Source organism: Polypterus senegalus, chromosome 13, assembly GCF_016835505.1.
Source record: "Polypterus senegalus isolate Bchr_013 chromosome 13, ASM1683550v1, whole genome shotgun sequence".
Lineage (NCBI taxonomy): Eukaryota > Metazoa > Chordata > Cladistia > Polypteriformes > Polypteridae > Polypterus > Polypterus senegalus.
The window spans coordinates 38,849,001-38,863,792 of record NC_053166.1 but is presented as its reverse complement, the minus strand read 5'-3'; the positions used below and the strand labels follow the sequence as shown (position 1 = coordinate 38,863,792).

Genomic DNA, 14,792 nt, shown 5'->3' with positions numbered 1-14,792 from the left:
GCTTTGAAGTGTGCGAAGCTCCCCGTGGGAAGCATATCTTATATCATTGAGGAGTTTTATTTAATATGTAATACATGCTCTGATTGGGTAGCTTCTCAGCCATCCGCCAATAGCATCCCTTGTATAAAATCAACTGGGCAAACAAACTGAGGAAGTTTGTACCACTGTACCATAAATTAAAAGACCCATTGTCCGCAGAAATCCGCGAACCAGCGGAAAATCCGTGATATATATTTAGATATGCTTACATTTAAAATCCGCGATGGAGTGACGCACGATATAGCGAGGGATCACTGTGTGTGTGTATATATATATATATATATATATATATATATATATATATATACATACAGTGGTGTGAAAAACTATTTGCCCCTTCCTGATTTCTTATTCTTTTGCATGTTTGTCACACAAAATGTTTCTGATCATCAAACACATTTAACCATTAGTCAAATATAACACAAGTAAACACAAAATGCAGTTTTAAATGATGGTTTTATTATTTAGGGAGAAAAAATCCAAACCTACATGGCCCTGTGTGAAAAGTAATTGCCCCTGAACCTAATAACTGGTTGGGCCACCCTTAGCAGCAATAACTGCAATCAAGCGTTTGCGATAACTTGCAATGAGTCTTTTACAGCGCTCTGGAGGAATTTTGGCCCACTCATCTTTGCAGAATTGTTGTAATTCAGCTTTATTTGAGGGTTTTCTAGCATGAACCGCCTTTTTAAGGTCATGCCATAGCATCTCAATTGGATTCAGGTCAGGACTTTGACTAGGCCACTCCAAAGTCTTCATTTTGTTTTCTTCAGCCATTCAGAGGTGGATTTGCTGGTGTGTTTTGGGTCATTGTCCTGTTGCAGCACCCAAGATCGCTTCAGCTTGAGTTGACGAACAGATGGCCAGACATTCTCCTTCAGGATTTTAGTAGAATTCATTGTTCCATCTATCACAGCAAGCCTTCCAGGTCCTGAAGCAGCAAAATAACCCCAGACCATCACACTACCACCACCATATTTTACTGTTGGTATGATGTTCTTTTTCTGAAATGCTGTGTTCCTTTTACACCAGATGTAGCGGGACATTTGCCTTCCAAAAGTTCAACTTTTGTCTCATCAGTCCACAAGGTATTTTCCCAAAAGTCTTGGCAATCATTGAGATGTTTCTTAGCAAAATTGAGACGAGCCCTAATGTTCTTTTGCTTAACAGTGGTTTGCGTCTTGGAAATCTGCCATGCAGGCCGTTTTGCCCAGTCTCTTTCTTATGGTGGAGTCGTGAACACTGACCTTAATTGAGGCAAGTGAGGCCTGCAGTTCTTTAGACGTTGTCCTGGGGTCTTTGTGACCTCTCGGATGAGTCGTCTCTGCGCTCTTGGGGTAATTTTGGTCGGCCGGCCACTCCTGGGAAGGTTCACCACTGTTCCATGTTTTTGCCATTTGTGGATAATGGCTCTCACTGTGGTTAGCTGGAGTCCCAAAGCTTTAGAAATGGCTTTATAACCTTTACCAGACTGATAGATCTCAATTACTTCTGTTCTCATTTGTTCCTGAATTTCTTTGGATCTTGGCATGATGTCTAGCTTTTGAGGTGCTTTTGGTCTACTTCTCTGTGTCAGGCAGCTCCTATTTAAGTGATTTCTTGATTGAAACAGGTGTGGCAGTAATCAGGCCTGGGGGTGGCTACGGAAATTGAACTCAGGTGTGATACACCACAGGTTATTTTTAACAAGGGGCAATTACTTTTCACACAGGGCCATGTAGGTTTGGATTTTTTCTCCTAAATAATAAAACCATCATTTAAAAACTGCATTTTGTGTTTACTTGTGTTATATTTGACTAATGGTTAAATGTGTTTGATGATCAGAAACATTTTGTGTGACAAACATGCAAAAGAATAAGAAATCAGGAAGGGGGCAAATAGTTTTTCACACCACTGTATATATATATACTGTATGTATATATATATATATATATATATACTGTATATATAATATATGTATATATATATATATTCGCACACACACACACACATAGATATGCTGTTAATAGAAAGGAAAGGTGCTGTACACGCTAACATTGACAGATCACTTTAACTCCTTATTTATTTTGTAACTTGGGTGGCATGATCTCTGTTAGTGTACACAATTTGGTTATCATTTTAAAGATTTGTTCCATGCACTGAACTTTAAAGTTGTGATTTCTTGCAGGGACTTCCCATTGACTTCCACTTTCCTCTTATTCCAGATTTAAAAGCTGTCAAAATATGCATGAACAATAAACTGAAATTATTGTCAGTTTCAGTTTCAATGGAAAAAAAACTGAAAAATTTGTATAAAAGCAGCATTTTAAAAAATAGGGACATTCCTATAAAATGTGTATTTCTGAAGTGACTCCCTTGCCTACATCTTAGAATCTGTCCCTGCATTGATTGTGATACTTACATTTTCATGCAAGCAAGCAATCACAAATCCCCACAAGTCTGTTACTTAATGTGTGATCTTTTTTTTTTTTTTTATTTTTATTAATTTTATTACAATCCATACAAGCAATCAAGTTTTTACAAAACGAAAAATTGAATTAAGAACAGATCGATCCCCACCCCTGAGAGAGAGAGAGAGCAAGCCAAACGGCATTAAATTTAAGGCTTGTAAACATACCTAAATTAATAAATTCTCTGTGCTTTATGAACTTATTTTAAAATATCATTGATTAGAACCTGCCACACTTAATGTGTGATCTGCAGGATGACACAGTGAGTCCAGTCTGTCACTCCTACTTTCCTAGGCAATTACTGCATAACAGAATATTCTACGATTTTAAATATTTAATTTTTAATAATTGTCTGCCTTTTTAGTTGCAATGAGACTTTTTCTACTGTTTATGACAAACCTCTAACTTGGACATGTGTATTGATCAGCAGGGTGCAGCTTGAAGCTTGTGTGTGTGTGTGTGTGTATATATATATATATATATATATATATATATATATATATATATATATATATATTATCTACTCTGCAGTAGACGATTTTTGCTTTCAATGTGATACCCCCTTAAGTTAAAAGAATCTTACCACCATCCAGAAGAATTTTAGCAAATGAAACTGTACTCTGTAATGAATGGGTGACCATTAGACCATCAGACATTTAGACAAAACATTCCCTGTTAAGGTTTTTTATTCACAAATGAAGTCAGTCATTGATTTGTTGCAGTTCCAACAATTAAAGACATTGTGCTAATAAAGCAAGACACAATGATTGATCAGCCCTCAGGCAGTGATACCCTGGTTTGTAGTAAAGATGAGCTGTTCGACAAGAAGGACGGAAATTCATCCAAGCAGGTTTTTAAGCTGGCAGATCAGTGATTAACAATATTCTGAAGGCAGGAGTTTCTGATGAGTTGAAGTAGTGAAAAAGATGAAGTATGTTGGCTTCTCTAAGTCCGTTTTGTACCAACACCCTCCTTAACACATTTTTTGTAGCAATGTAATATAAATGGGACCTTGTGGACATCCAGAATTAACACACTGGGGGTAAAAATGTAATTAAAAAGAGTCACCTTTATTAACAAAACTAATATTAGGGTGGGATGAACTTAGGAAGCACACAAAGTTCAAAATTAAGAGGTACACACACAAGAAGCTCTTATCATCTGTATAAAAACGGAACATGTAGCTGTATTGTGGGTTAAAAATGCATTACCATTACCTCAGTATTATAGCTTAATACCTAGACTAGTGAACTTTAATTTAGTATTTAGATAATCTTGGCACTTCAGAAATTTACATTTATTCATTTTTTCACTCGGAACTGAAGTAGTGTCATCCTGTGAGGATCATATTTGTTTTCTAAAGGCTACTGTTTAATCTTAAATAGTCCTTCTTTTTATCTGCTTTCTTAAATTGTCATTACAGGAAGCATTTCAGTTCAATGAGCAGAGAAATTCTGAACTAAGAAGAATATATTTCTAAGCCATTTCTGATGGGCATAACTTCCCATATACCAGCAAGGATATTGACGTTTTATTTTTGTGGTTTTTTTTTTGTGCAGGCCTGTTATGGGATCCTGAAAGTGCCCCTGGGAAACTGGCTGTGTAGGACCTGCGCACTTGGGGTCCAACCAAAATGCCTGTTGTGCCCCAAAAGAGGAGGAGCCTTGAAACCGACTCGAAGTGGAACAAAGTGGATCCATGTCAGCTGTGCCTTATGGATACCTGAAGTAGGTATATTATTGATAGGGCAGGATATCACAAAAAAATTCAACAAGCCCATTTTTTTCTTAGAAAGGATGTCATCAGTGCATACTGTCATTGTAAAATTTTTAAGCTGCTTTTATAAGTTAATGTTCATAAGTTATCTCTGTTACTGAAAGTTAATGCACTTTTACATCATTTTACTAGAAACATAAACCTTATTTGTTCCCCTCACATTTGAAAGTGTTATGTGACATGATTTAATTTTTAATAATTACTAAATTCAAATTCATTAATCATATAATAACTGGAAGTTAGAGCACACACAAATCATAGCTGTCAGGCCATCAATCAAACATTGTATGATCATTGTATATAGTGTCTTTCATAGCAATCCACATCAGAGGGAGTTAAACAAAGCATGTCAGACTATAATACAATGCAACACAAGGCATCAAGGTAAATTACAAGATAAATTAAAACAAATGTGAGTGGGAGGATAATATTGACCTGGTAAGACCACTTGGGCAAGAGCAACACAAGGCATGACATTCCCTTGTTGTTTATATATTAGGATTCATATTTTTATGATTTAATTGTGGAACTTATTTAGCATATCATGAGTTTGAATCCTGTGTTATAAACTGTTAATTTTCAGAACCTTTGTATACATACTATGAGTGGAATAAATTTGCTCAGATAAGCTGATTTGGATTTTTAGTTAAATAAAAAAAGTTTTGCATTTTAATATATTTGAATATATATGGTACTACTATTACCACAACAAACCCCTTATCCCCATGTTGGAATATGTTTTAAAATGCAATAAAGACAAAAATCTGTGATTTACTAATTTTCTTGAACCTTATTGAACTGAAAAAAGTACAAGGAAAAGAATTTCAGTATTTTCACTGACCAGTTTAATTGTTTTTTGAAAATGTTAATATATTTAGAATTTGATGCCTACAACACGCTCAAAAAAGTTAGGATACAGACATGTTTACCACTGTGTTATATCACCTTTCCTTTTAATTACATTTTGTAATCATTTGGGAACTGAGAATGCCAATTGTTACAGTTTTGCAAGTGGAATTTTTGTCCATTCTTGCTTGATACATGACTTCAGCTTCTAAACAGTCCGTGGTCACCATTCTATGATTCTGTTTTTATGATGCACCATAAGTCTTCAACAGGAGATAGATCTAGACTGCTGGCAGGCCAGTGAAGTATATGCACTATGTGCTTACAAAGCTACACTACTGTAACACATGCAGAATGAGGCCTGGTATTGTCCTTCTGAAATAATACCACTATACCATCACAGGTACTGGCTTTTGTACCTTTTGCTGTTAACAATCTGGATGATCTTTTTGGTCTTTGGCATGGAAAATTCGCTGCCTGTTTTTCTAGAAAACAAGCTGAAACATGGACTTATGTGACACACTCCCACTGCCTTTCGGTGCACATGAGATGAGCTCGGGCCCAGAGACGCCAGTAGCATTTCTGCATAGAATTGATATATGGCTTCCTCCTTGCAAAATAGAGATTCAAGTTCCGTTTCTGGGTGCAGCGGTGGACTGTGTTAAGTGACAGTGGTTTTCTGAAATACTCCAAAGCCCATATGGCTATATTTATCACAGTGGCATGATGGTTTCTCTTGTCACCTAAAGACTCAAATGTCATGCGCATTCAGCAATGGTTTCCATGCTTGCCTTTTATGCACTGAGTCTTCTCCAAATTACCAGAGTCATTTCACATTATTATGTAATGTAAATAGTGAAATAGTGAAAGATCTAAAAAATTTGTGCAATCTTGCATTCAGATATGTTATTTTTAACTGACTCACAATTTTTTCACAAAGTTTGGCACAGAGTAGTAAGCTACGACCCACCCTAGGTGGCAAACAGGAAGTCTTTATTGGTATCTCCTTTTATATCCAATCGTGATCCACGCCTGTTTCTCATTAACCTGCTTATTGTGGAATCTGGTGTTCAGTAGAATATTCTAGGAGATTTTCAATCCTATTTTGCCGTCAATCCCAACAGTTTTTGAATGTGTTGCATTCAACAAATTCTAAATTTGTTTATTCTTATAAAATATAATTACCGTAAGTACCACTACTACTACTGCTACAATTAGGCAGAAAGTATGTTGTAATAGTTAAGGCTTTGGACTTCAAACCCTGAAATGGTGGGTTCAAATCCTGCTGCTGAAACTGTGTGACGAGCAAGTCACTTCACCTGCCTTTACTCTAATTGGAAAAAAATTAAATTAATATAACCAATTCTGTCTCACTTTGGATAATGCTGTCAGCTAAATGAATAAATGTAAATACTTGCACAACTACAATTAATAATCTGATTCCTTATTTAAAGTATTCATGTAAACTAAGGATTTAAAACCCAAAGAAATCATTGGTTACTTTTATGTCATGATATTGACTTTGTTTTCAGTTCCTGAAGCCATTTCCTTGGCCTCTAAAAATAATCAAGACATCATATAGTATTCTGGAATTTAGTGGTCAAGAAATGGTAAGATTAGTTGGTTCAGTGGTTAGATATAATTTTTGATTTATGGTGTTTTTAAAGATGTTATTTGTGAAAATGCATCTTCGCATGTTGCCATTCATCTTTTGTTATGGGTGCCGACATCTTTTGCTGTTTATGATATACAATTGCCAAACTGTTACCCGGTAATGTGTGATGTGTGTGTGATATTATTACCACGATTGTATGGTGAGCATCACAATCTTCCAGATTATCTAAATTAGTGTAATTCTCAGAGCAATTACAATGTAGGGTTTACAAATGCTAGTTACTAATTAACTTTTTTTTTTCTTATCTTCAATTTGCGTCTTTGGATTTGGCCCTGTTTTTTGATCCTCATGTCTTGCTTTATTCTTTAATTTCACACTCTACACTTGTTCTTTAGATCACCGACTTCCTGGTTATAACCTCTGCTTTATTTTGATTTTAAGCCTGTCTCATAATTCTACTCTTCGTCCCTATGATCTCTTAGTGCGGCCGATTACAGTTTATTTCTTATTCTGAGTTATATTTAACAGTGTTAAAAATTAATTGTGTTTACCTGCAATGACTAGTTGATTTTCTCAAGCATTTCACCATTTTATACTTCTATTACCTTAATGCTACGGCCAGTTGTCAAAAGCCATGTCCCATACCATATGATGTCATCCGTGCAATCATATTTAAGCCATGTGTTAATTCCCTAATTATTCACTTGCTTCCCTATTATTTTACTGGAATTATTGTTAAACACCTTGAGCTTTGGTAATAACTTGATTGATTTTTCTGGTTATGACTTCTGGCTTGGCATTTTGACTTCAATTCGTCTCCTAACTCCAATTTTAATTATTATTGCTGTCTTCCCTGTGCTCTAAGTATATATATATATTAATTGTTTTGTTTATTTTGTGCCAGACATTTCTGTCCATTAAGTAGTAAATGTAGGCCTAACACCTAATTTTGAGTTTTAGGCCTATGCCTATTTGTAGGATTCTTATATTTAACCTGGTGTATTAAAGGTAAGGTGAAACAGTGGAATGAATGTCAGGTAGTGACAGTTGTATTGCAGATGTAGTTTGGATTGAGTACAGTGGCTCAGCAACTGGCAGCCAAGTTTGTAACAGTGTACTGAATTTGTAAAAGCATGCCTCCTATTTCAGTAAGGCTTACACTCCCTTGATGAACTTTTATTTTATAATAAGTTTTGGAGCTAGGTTTCTGGATCACAGCACACTAAAACCCTGTGCGTTAGGGCAGTGATGTACAGCACTATTTTGCCAGTGTTTACTGGGGAAGTAGAGTTGATAAGTGTAGGTAACTCCATAGAAGCAAAATGGCCAACTGAGACAACTGGGAGACGCTTACACACATGCTCGCTTGTTGCCTGCCATTTATGTTGTGACCTGTCTATAAAGAGGCAACCTAACACAATGAGTATTATTTAAGAAGGGGAGAGATACTAGGTAGAGATGTACTTAAATAACAAGAAAGATATAGTATATTAAATCAGTCGATATATGTGAGATGAAAAGCAGACCAAACCTATACCCAGAATTTTTCACAAAGTTATTCCTTTTAAGAAAGTTCAGGATGAGAGCCATATAGAAAGATAGCCCCTTTTTTAATATGTCCACCATGACATCATATACTGACATGCATGTTAACCAAGTCAGTGCAACCACATTTAATGTGAATTGCTATGACAGATGAGAAGGTCAGTGTCATCATAGTAACACAGCAGCTCATGAGAAAAACATAGAAAAAAGGCAAGAAATTGCTATCAAACAAATACCAATTATACATCTCAATTAACATACTGAATTAACAAGAGACAATTAAGAATGATTTCAAAATAGCAAACAAATTATAAGTAGCAATGCGAAAAACAATCTGTGTATGGGAGTAAGAATAGCTAGACAGCAGAGTTCACAATGTGAAAAGAATTGCACAGAAGCATAGCAGATTTTAGGTTTAACAGAGAACTAGCGAGTTTTTAGGCATGATTTTAGTTTTATGGTCGATGAAGCCTCACTGACTGACCTAGGGAGATTTATGCTGAAATCTTTTACTCATCCACAGGGGTTTACCTAGAGTTACGGAGGAGGGCATTGGGATAGTGAGAAGGCTGAGTTAATCACATCTAATAAAATAGCTGAAGCACACAATATAGTGAGTGTGTGCCTGTTGATGACAACTGCTTTTCATTTTTAGCTGATTACATACAGGTCGGGTGCATGCTCTAGAGGCGGTATGTTTAGCAATGTCAAAATAAATGCTAGCTCCGCTCCCCGCAGTGCCATGAGTGACATCAATTATGATCTAAATGACTGTTTTTCTTAGCATTTGGAATTCCCAATAGAAAAGACAAAAACAATAAAAAAAAAAAACAGATAGGCCTAAGGTTAATGTGATTCTAATTGTTTTCTCTCTGGCGCAGGGTAGACACCCTGACACAATATTCAGTTTAGCACCCACTTACTAGTCAGCAGGAGACAAAAAGTGAAGTCTTGTTAATCCATCATTTTCACATTCATTAATGGATATGTCCAAATGATAAAGATTGAGTTCTTTTATAAGCGCTCTTTAATGTATTATTTAAATGACATGTGGATAAAACTGAGACGCTTTTATCAGTACTTTTATGTATATTCATTAAAAAAGTTATTCAAAGGATCTGCCCAGAGGAACATATTCCACTGGTGAAATGAAAGGAAAAAGATGATTGTGTGGCTGCTTTGTGCTAATGGGACATTAAAGAAATGTAAATGAATAATCTCTGCCTGGGCTTAACTCAATGTGCTCTGGAGGTCTATCCTTTGTCCATTTTGTATATGCCTGTATTTCTGCATGGTTAAGCCACCTCATTTTTTCAACACCGTTCACTATACACTGACTGAAGAAACATTATAAACACACAGAGTTTTACATAAGGACTTTTAAAATGAGCACCATTCCAGGGTGCTTTAACTTATTATTTTATAGAACTGCATCTTAATACAATTGAAATTGGTACATTAATTGATCCATTGGATTTTATGAACAAATCTAAGTTTTGGGATCACCATTCCAACAGAACTTTTTTTGTTGTTGTTTCTAGGTCAGCATTGGGTGTCCAGAGAAGATGGAGCCAATTACAAAGTTGTCTCACATCCCTCAAAATAGGTGGGCCTTGGTCTGCAGTCTGTGCAAGGAGCACACTGGCACATGCATTCAGGTGAGTCCTTTCTGGGATGTACAGTGGTTGGGGTTTGTAGGGATGTGGCTTTATAAGAGAGCATAAACAAGGGAGGAATAAATAAAAAACACAGACATAGAAAACAGTACCATCTGTGACCAGTTGTAGGCCTTACCTGTACAGGTGACTCACTGCCTACTTACTGGATTGACTGCCCCCAGCACTGTTCAACAAGAAAACGCGCTCTATATCACTTCTCTTTGTCCATATCCTCTCTTCTTTCATCCAGTTGAGCGTTTGTCCCAAAGTCTCTTCTTAAATCTACACATACAGGCCAGTGATGCAAAGTGCCTTTTAGTTCTAATTAATTTTGATTTAATTTTTGTGGTCAGAAATGCCCAGTGAGAGTACTGGAAATGTCCTCACAGAGTTCCCAGGTACTCCTGTACCCCTGAGCTCCAATTCTCCATTAAATGGACAGGTAGCTTCTCTCCTCAAAATGCAGCAGTGGTTCAAATATATTTTAATGAAACATTAGTTGCCCTTTTTTGACCTGGGGGACTTCTATCCCTGTTTTCTCTACATGCATCCCTTCAGAGCACCATCTCCATAAATAGAACATACTGACTCCTGGCAATGTCCTACTTTCTGCTTGGATCAGTGTGTGTTTTGTCTGTGCATCTTAGTGCACTGTCTAGCCCTCTTGTCCCTGTCTTGCCTAATGCCTTAAACTTTACCATTCCTTAAAGGAATTAGCCAGACAGTATTAGCCCCCCTTCTCCACTGCTTCTTCAACTTTGAACTCAAGTTGCTTGTGCTTTTCTGCTGCTGAAGCAAGAGATAGATCCAAGAATTTGGAGCCTCTTCAACAGCCAAGGCTGTGGAGAACTACCTTGTCCAATTATGTCTTGTGTAGACGTGGACACATCTTTTTAGCTCTTTACAGGTTGTGATACATCGTTGTTATTCTTTCTACTGTATGTGAAAAATGTTACAAACCTAAAATGTTGCAGTGTTATTCTTATTCTTCCTTTTTTTGGGTTTGGAACATAATGACAGCATACTACTTTATATTTAAAATATAATAATTGCAGTATAGTATATAGTATACATTATAGTAATTTCAGAACATTGCATCCTTTCTATCTACATATTCATTCATTATCCATTCATCCGCCCACTATGAAAATAGTTTAGTTCATTTCAAGGACTACTCCATCATGGGACACATTTGCGTAGACATCCCCATGGGGCCACAGTTTGAGTCATTAGTTAGTTTAACCTACATCTCTTTTGAATGTGTGAGAACATTCACACAGGCACATTGAGAATGTGCAACATCCACACAAACCACGAATGGAGGGATTTAAATCTAAGAATCAGGAGCTGTGAAGTAGCTGTACTAGCCACTCTGACACTGTGTTGTTCCTGTATATATCCCAGACTTTCTTTTTACACTTCAGTGTCATGGCTTTACCAGGATATTGCCAGCACAAACATCTCTTAGTTTTACTGTGTATAGAAGTTATTTGGCAGCGGTTGGTTGGCCCTCTTTGGGTTTGTACATGATTGTCCTGCAATGAACTGGTGTTTCATTCAGGGCAGGTTCTTGCCTAAGCAGACAAAGCGGATACATGAAAAGATGAATTGTTAGGTGAATTTTGCAAAGCTGACAATTATGCTTTCCTTGCTGGAACTTCCTGGCTCTGGCATCCTGACAACTTCACTGACAGTTGATCGCGTTGGTTGCTCATCCGCAGTGGGTCTCTGTGCTGCTCTTTAGCGCTTCAGTAGATTCAGGGTGGTGCCTTCTTTACTGTTGTGGATGAGATGTGACAACAACTCAAAACAAACGCTCGAAAACAAGTCAATAGGTTCCAAATAGGAAAAATATGTTATTTTAATAAAAATGCACATATTGAAAAACCCACACAGTATGGAATAGATGAGGTAGAGTATTAAAATAAAACTTTAGATGATAAAAACATCTCCCAGAGAGAAAATATGATGTGGGGACTCACCAGCAAGTATGAATCATAGAGCTGGAGTTTTACTGTGACAATGAATGAAAGCACCAGGCATCACACAGATAAAGAGGGAAATGCCGTTCAATTTCGATAGATAGATTGATAGAAAAAGCTTTATTTTTCCCAGTTGGAAATTTTACAAAGGCTCTTTAAAATAATTATTCAATAATTAAATAAATACTTTGGTCTCAACACAAAAGAATAACTATAAAGCAAAATATTTAAACAGAAAGAAAAGGTCTGACTTGGTTGTCAAAGTCACAGTGAGGCATTATACAGACATATTGCTGTTGGTATAATATTGTCAACTACATGTAGATTTAGACTCTTCAGTAATCTAAATACAAATATCCCATGATCCAGAATACAGAGAGCCTTCTAATTTTGAATTTGCTTAATCAGTCTTAGGGCCTTGAGTTCTGATGCATTACAGAAACCTACACTTAAAGGCATAACAGTCCATCACCAAGCAAGTTCACATGCACTAATACTAATTAACTTTGTACATACATCTATTAGATTAAATTTCAAAAACACAGAGTAAGTAGGACATTCAGGAAACAAGAGAAATAGAAACACAGACAGTGACTTTGGCCATGATTTGAATTTAGTCTGCTGGAGGTGTGAGGCATCATGTTTAAACCCTGCTCACAAATTGACTTTATATAGTGACTTTCTATAGTGAACCCAGTGTCAGTGTATTTCAAGAATCTTATCTGCATCTTTGACCCACTGTGACCCTGAAATGAGCATGTGCACAAAATGAATGGATGTTTGCGTATATTTTTCAAGTGAAATGCACATTTTTTAAACAAATCTGGCAGGGCCACAATGTATCTATGTTTTGGGGACTGAACCAATTAACTTGAGCTTTAAAAGCCAATAGATTAAAACTCCCTACTAGTAAGTTGCTTTATAAATCACATTAGAATACACTATAGTATGATAAGCACAATAAATTCTGTTATAAAATAACTAAATAACAAATAATAATGGCACATCATGCAACAGGAGACCTCTGAATATTCACCCTGGCCACAGTTTGTATTACAGTACACATTCTCCTCCTAATTTTGTAAATTTCTCTCCTTGTAGTTGGTTATGCCTCCAACAGTCTAAAGCTGTTCTAAATTGGCCTGATATGTGTGAATGAGGGGGCATATGCGACTATACCCTGTGAATGATATTGGGCTGGTGGTACTCATTCCAGTCTGTTGATAGAAGACTAAAATTTTAAAAATGTGATTTATTTTTGTAAAGATCTAAAAAAAAAAGGGAACAGTCAAGTTCTTAATTTTTTATCTTACCTATTTTATGTGCCTCTTTTTGAAGAACCACATGCTGTGATGTTTGCCACATGTGATAAACAAACGAAAATGGAATAAAACACGTAAATTGATGTACCTCCATAATTTTGAAAAATGGTAACATTTTGCTATTGAAGTTCAGTAATATATCTGCTGGAGTTACAGCGCCACATACTGTAACATGATGAGTAAGGGCCTGCTGCTGTAGCTGTTATTAAAGCCACTTAATAAAAAGGAGTCAGTCACTCGTCCTGTCATTTCCATCTCTACATGCAGTAAATCAATCCTTTTCATTCCTTTCTAGATCACTAATTCCCCTCAGATACAAATGCCTTGACATTCCCAGCAATGGCATTTCCTTTGATTTACTGAAAAGCTAATTTAGTTAAGTATGAGCCTAATCAAAGGGCTCTCAACACATAGTGCATTTTGAAAAGTAGGATCTCTTTGCAGAGTGTTGCTACTCATATGCGTGGTTTTCCTTTTGCTGTCAGCTGTCTTTCAGTGAAATTGTCCACTTCTCTTTATTTTTTTTTACCTTTTATCTCATCTCTTTCTTAAAAACACAGCTTTTGCTTGCATAGTGTTAATATAACAAAGATGACGGGTAACTCGATGTGCAGAGGGACATAGAGAGAGACTTGTTGCATTATTCACACAGATTAAAAGATTCAGTACACAAAGATTATGGCAGGGAAAATTGCATACTTGATGGTACACAGGTTACTACAATAAGCAACACTTCCAGAGTGGGAGCCATATCTCTTGCTGCTGAATCATCACAAGCAGTTTCTTCAATCCAAAGTTGTAGAAGAACAGACTTTCTCTACCTCCATCCCCAGACAAGCCTGCTAACCAAAGTGGGTTTCATGTTGCAGAAGCTGCCCAACATTAGAGTCTCAGTAGAGAACTACTCCAGCTGTGGGTATAGGTTTTGATCTTACTGTGCTTGAGCTGCTGTGCCTCCAGAATTTAAAGGGTTCCAGTTCTTGAAGTACATACACCATTCATTCTTACAAATCAATCATTTTTTACTTTTACTGGATCAGTTTATCTCACAGTAATGAAAATCCAAACAGGAGTGTCATGTAGCACATCAAAGCATGGCCTGTAAGCCAGATGGTGTGTGTAGAGTATAGATATGATGTTCTATAGTTATTTACCAATCATTTTACTTTGTACTGGTTTTCCATTCAGGGCTGCTTCCTGCCAGCCACCTATGGCTGCTAGGATAGGGTGCAGTCATCTGCAGTTGCTTCTGCTCTTTCTTGAGTAGGGAGATGTGCTGGGTCCAGGAGTGATGCCCTGTACCCTGTTTTATCAGGAAGACTATGGCCATTAATAATAATAATAAATTTTATTTATATAGCCTTTGTGTCTCTATATGAAAAAAATGGGTTTGGAAAGTGCATTGTCATTTACACGTTTAAACTTGATCTTTTGCTTTTAACCTTGGCTGTCTACACACCAACAAAGCACAGTATTATATTTACAAATTCATTAACTGGTGAGAAATTAGTCAACTAATAACTCTTTGGTTGTTGTCACATCTCTGTGGTATGGCAGGG

General features: G+C 36.5%; 1 protein-coding gene across 2 annotated transcripts in view; it reads left to right on the top strand.

The window, feature by feature from the left end:
• jade2 (jade family PHD finger 2) overlaps window positions 1-14,792 on the top strand; it is a 323,216-nt gene that overhangs the window by 205,298 nt on the left and 103,126 nt on the right. For both annotated transcript variants that reach the window (XM_039774037.1, XM_039774038.1), the window contains exons 7-8: window positions 4,049-4,216; window positions 9,813-9,929. In XM_039774037.1, the coding sequence (XP_039629971.1) occupies window positions 4,049-4,216; window positions 9,813-9,929 (285 nt within the window). The remainder of the gene's footprint in view (window positions 1-4,048; window positions 4,217-9,812; window positions 9,930-14,792) is intronic.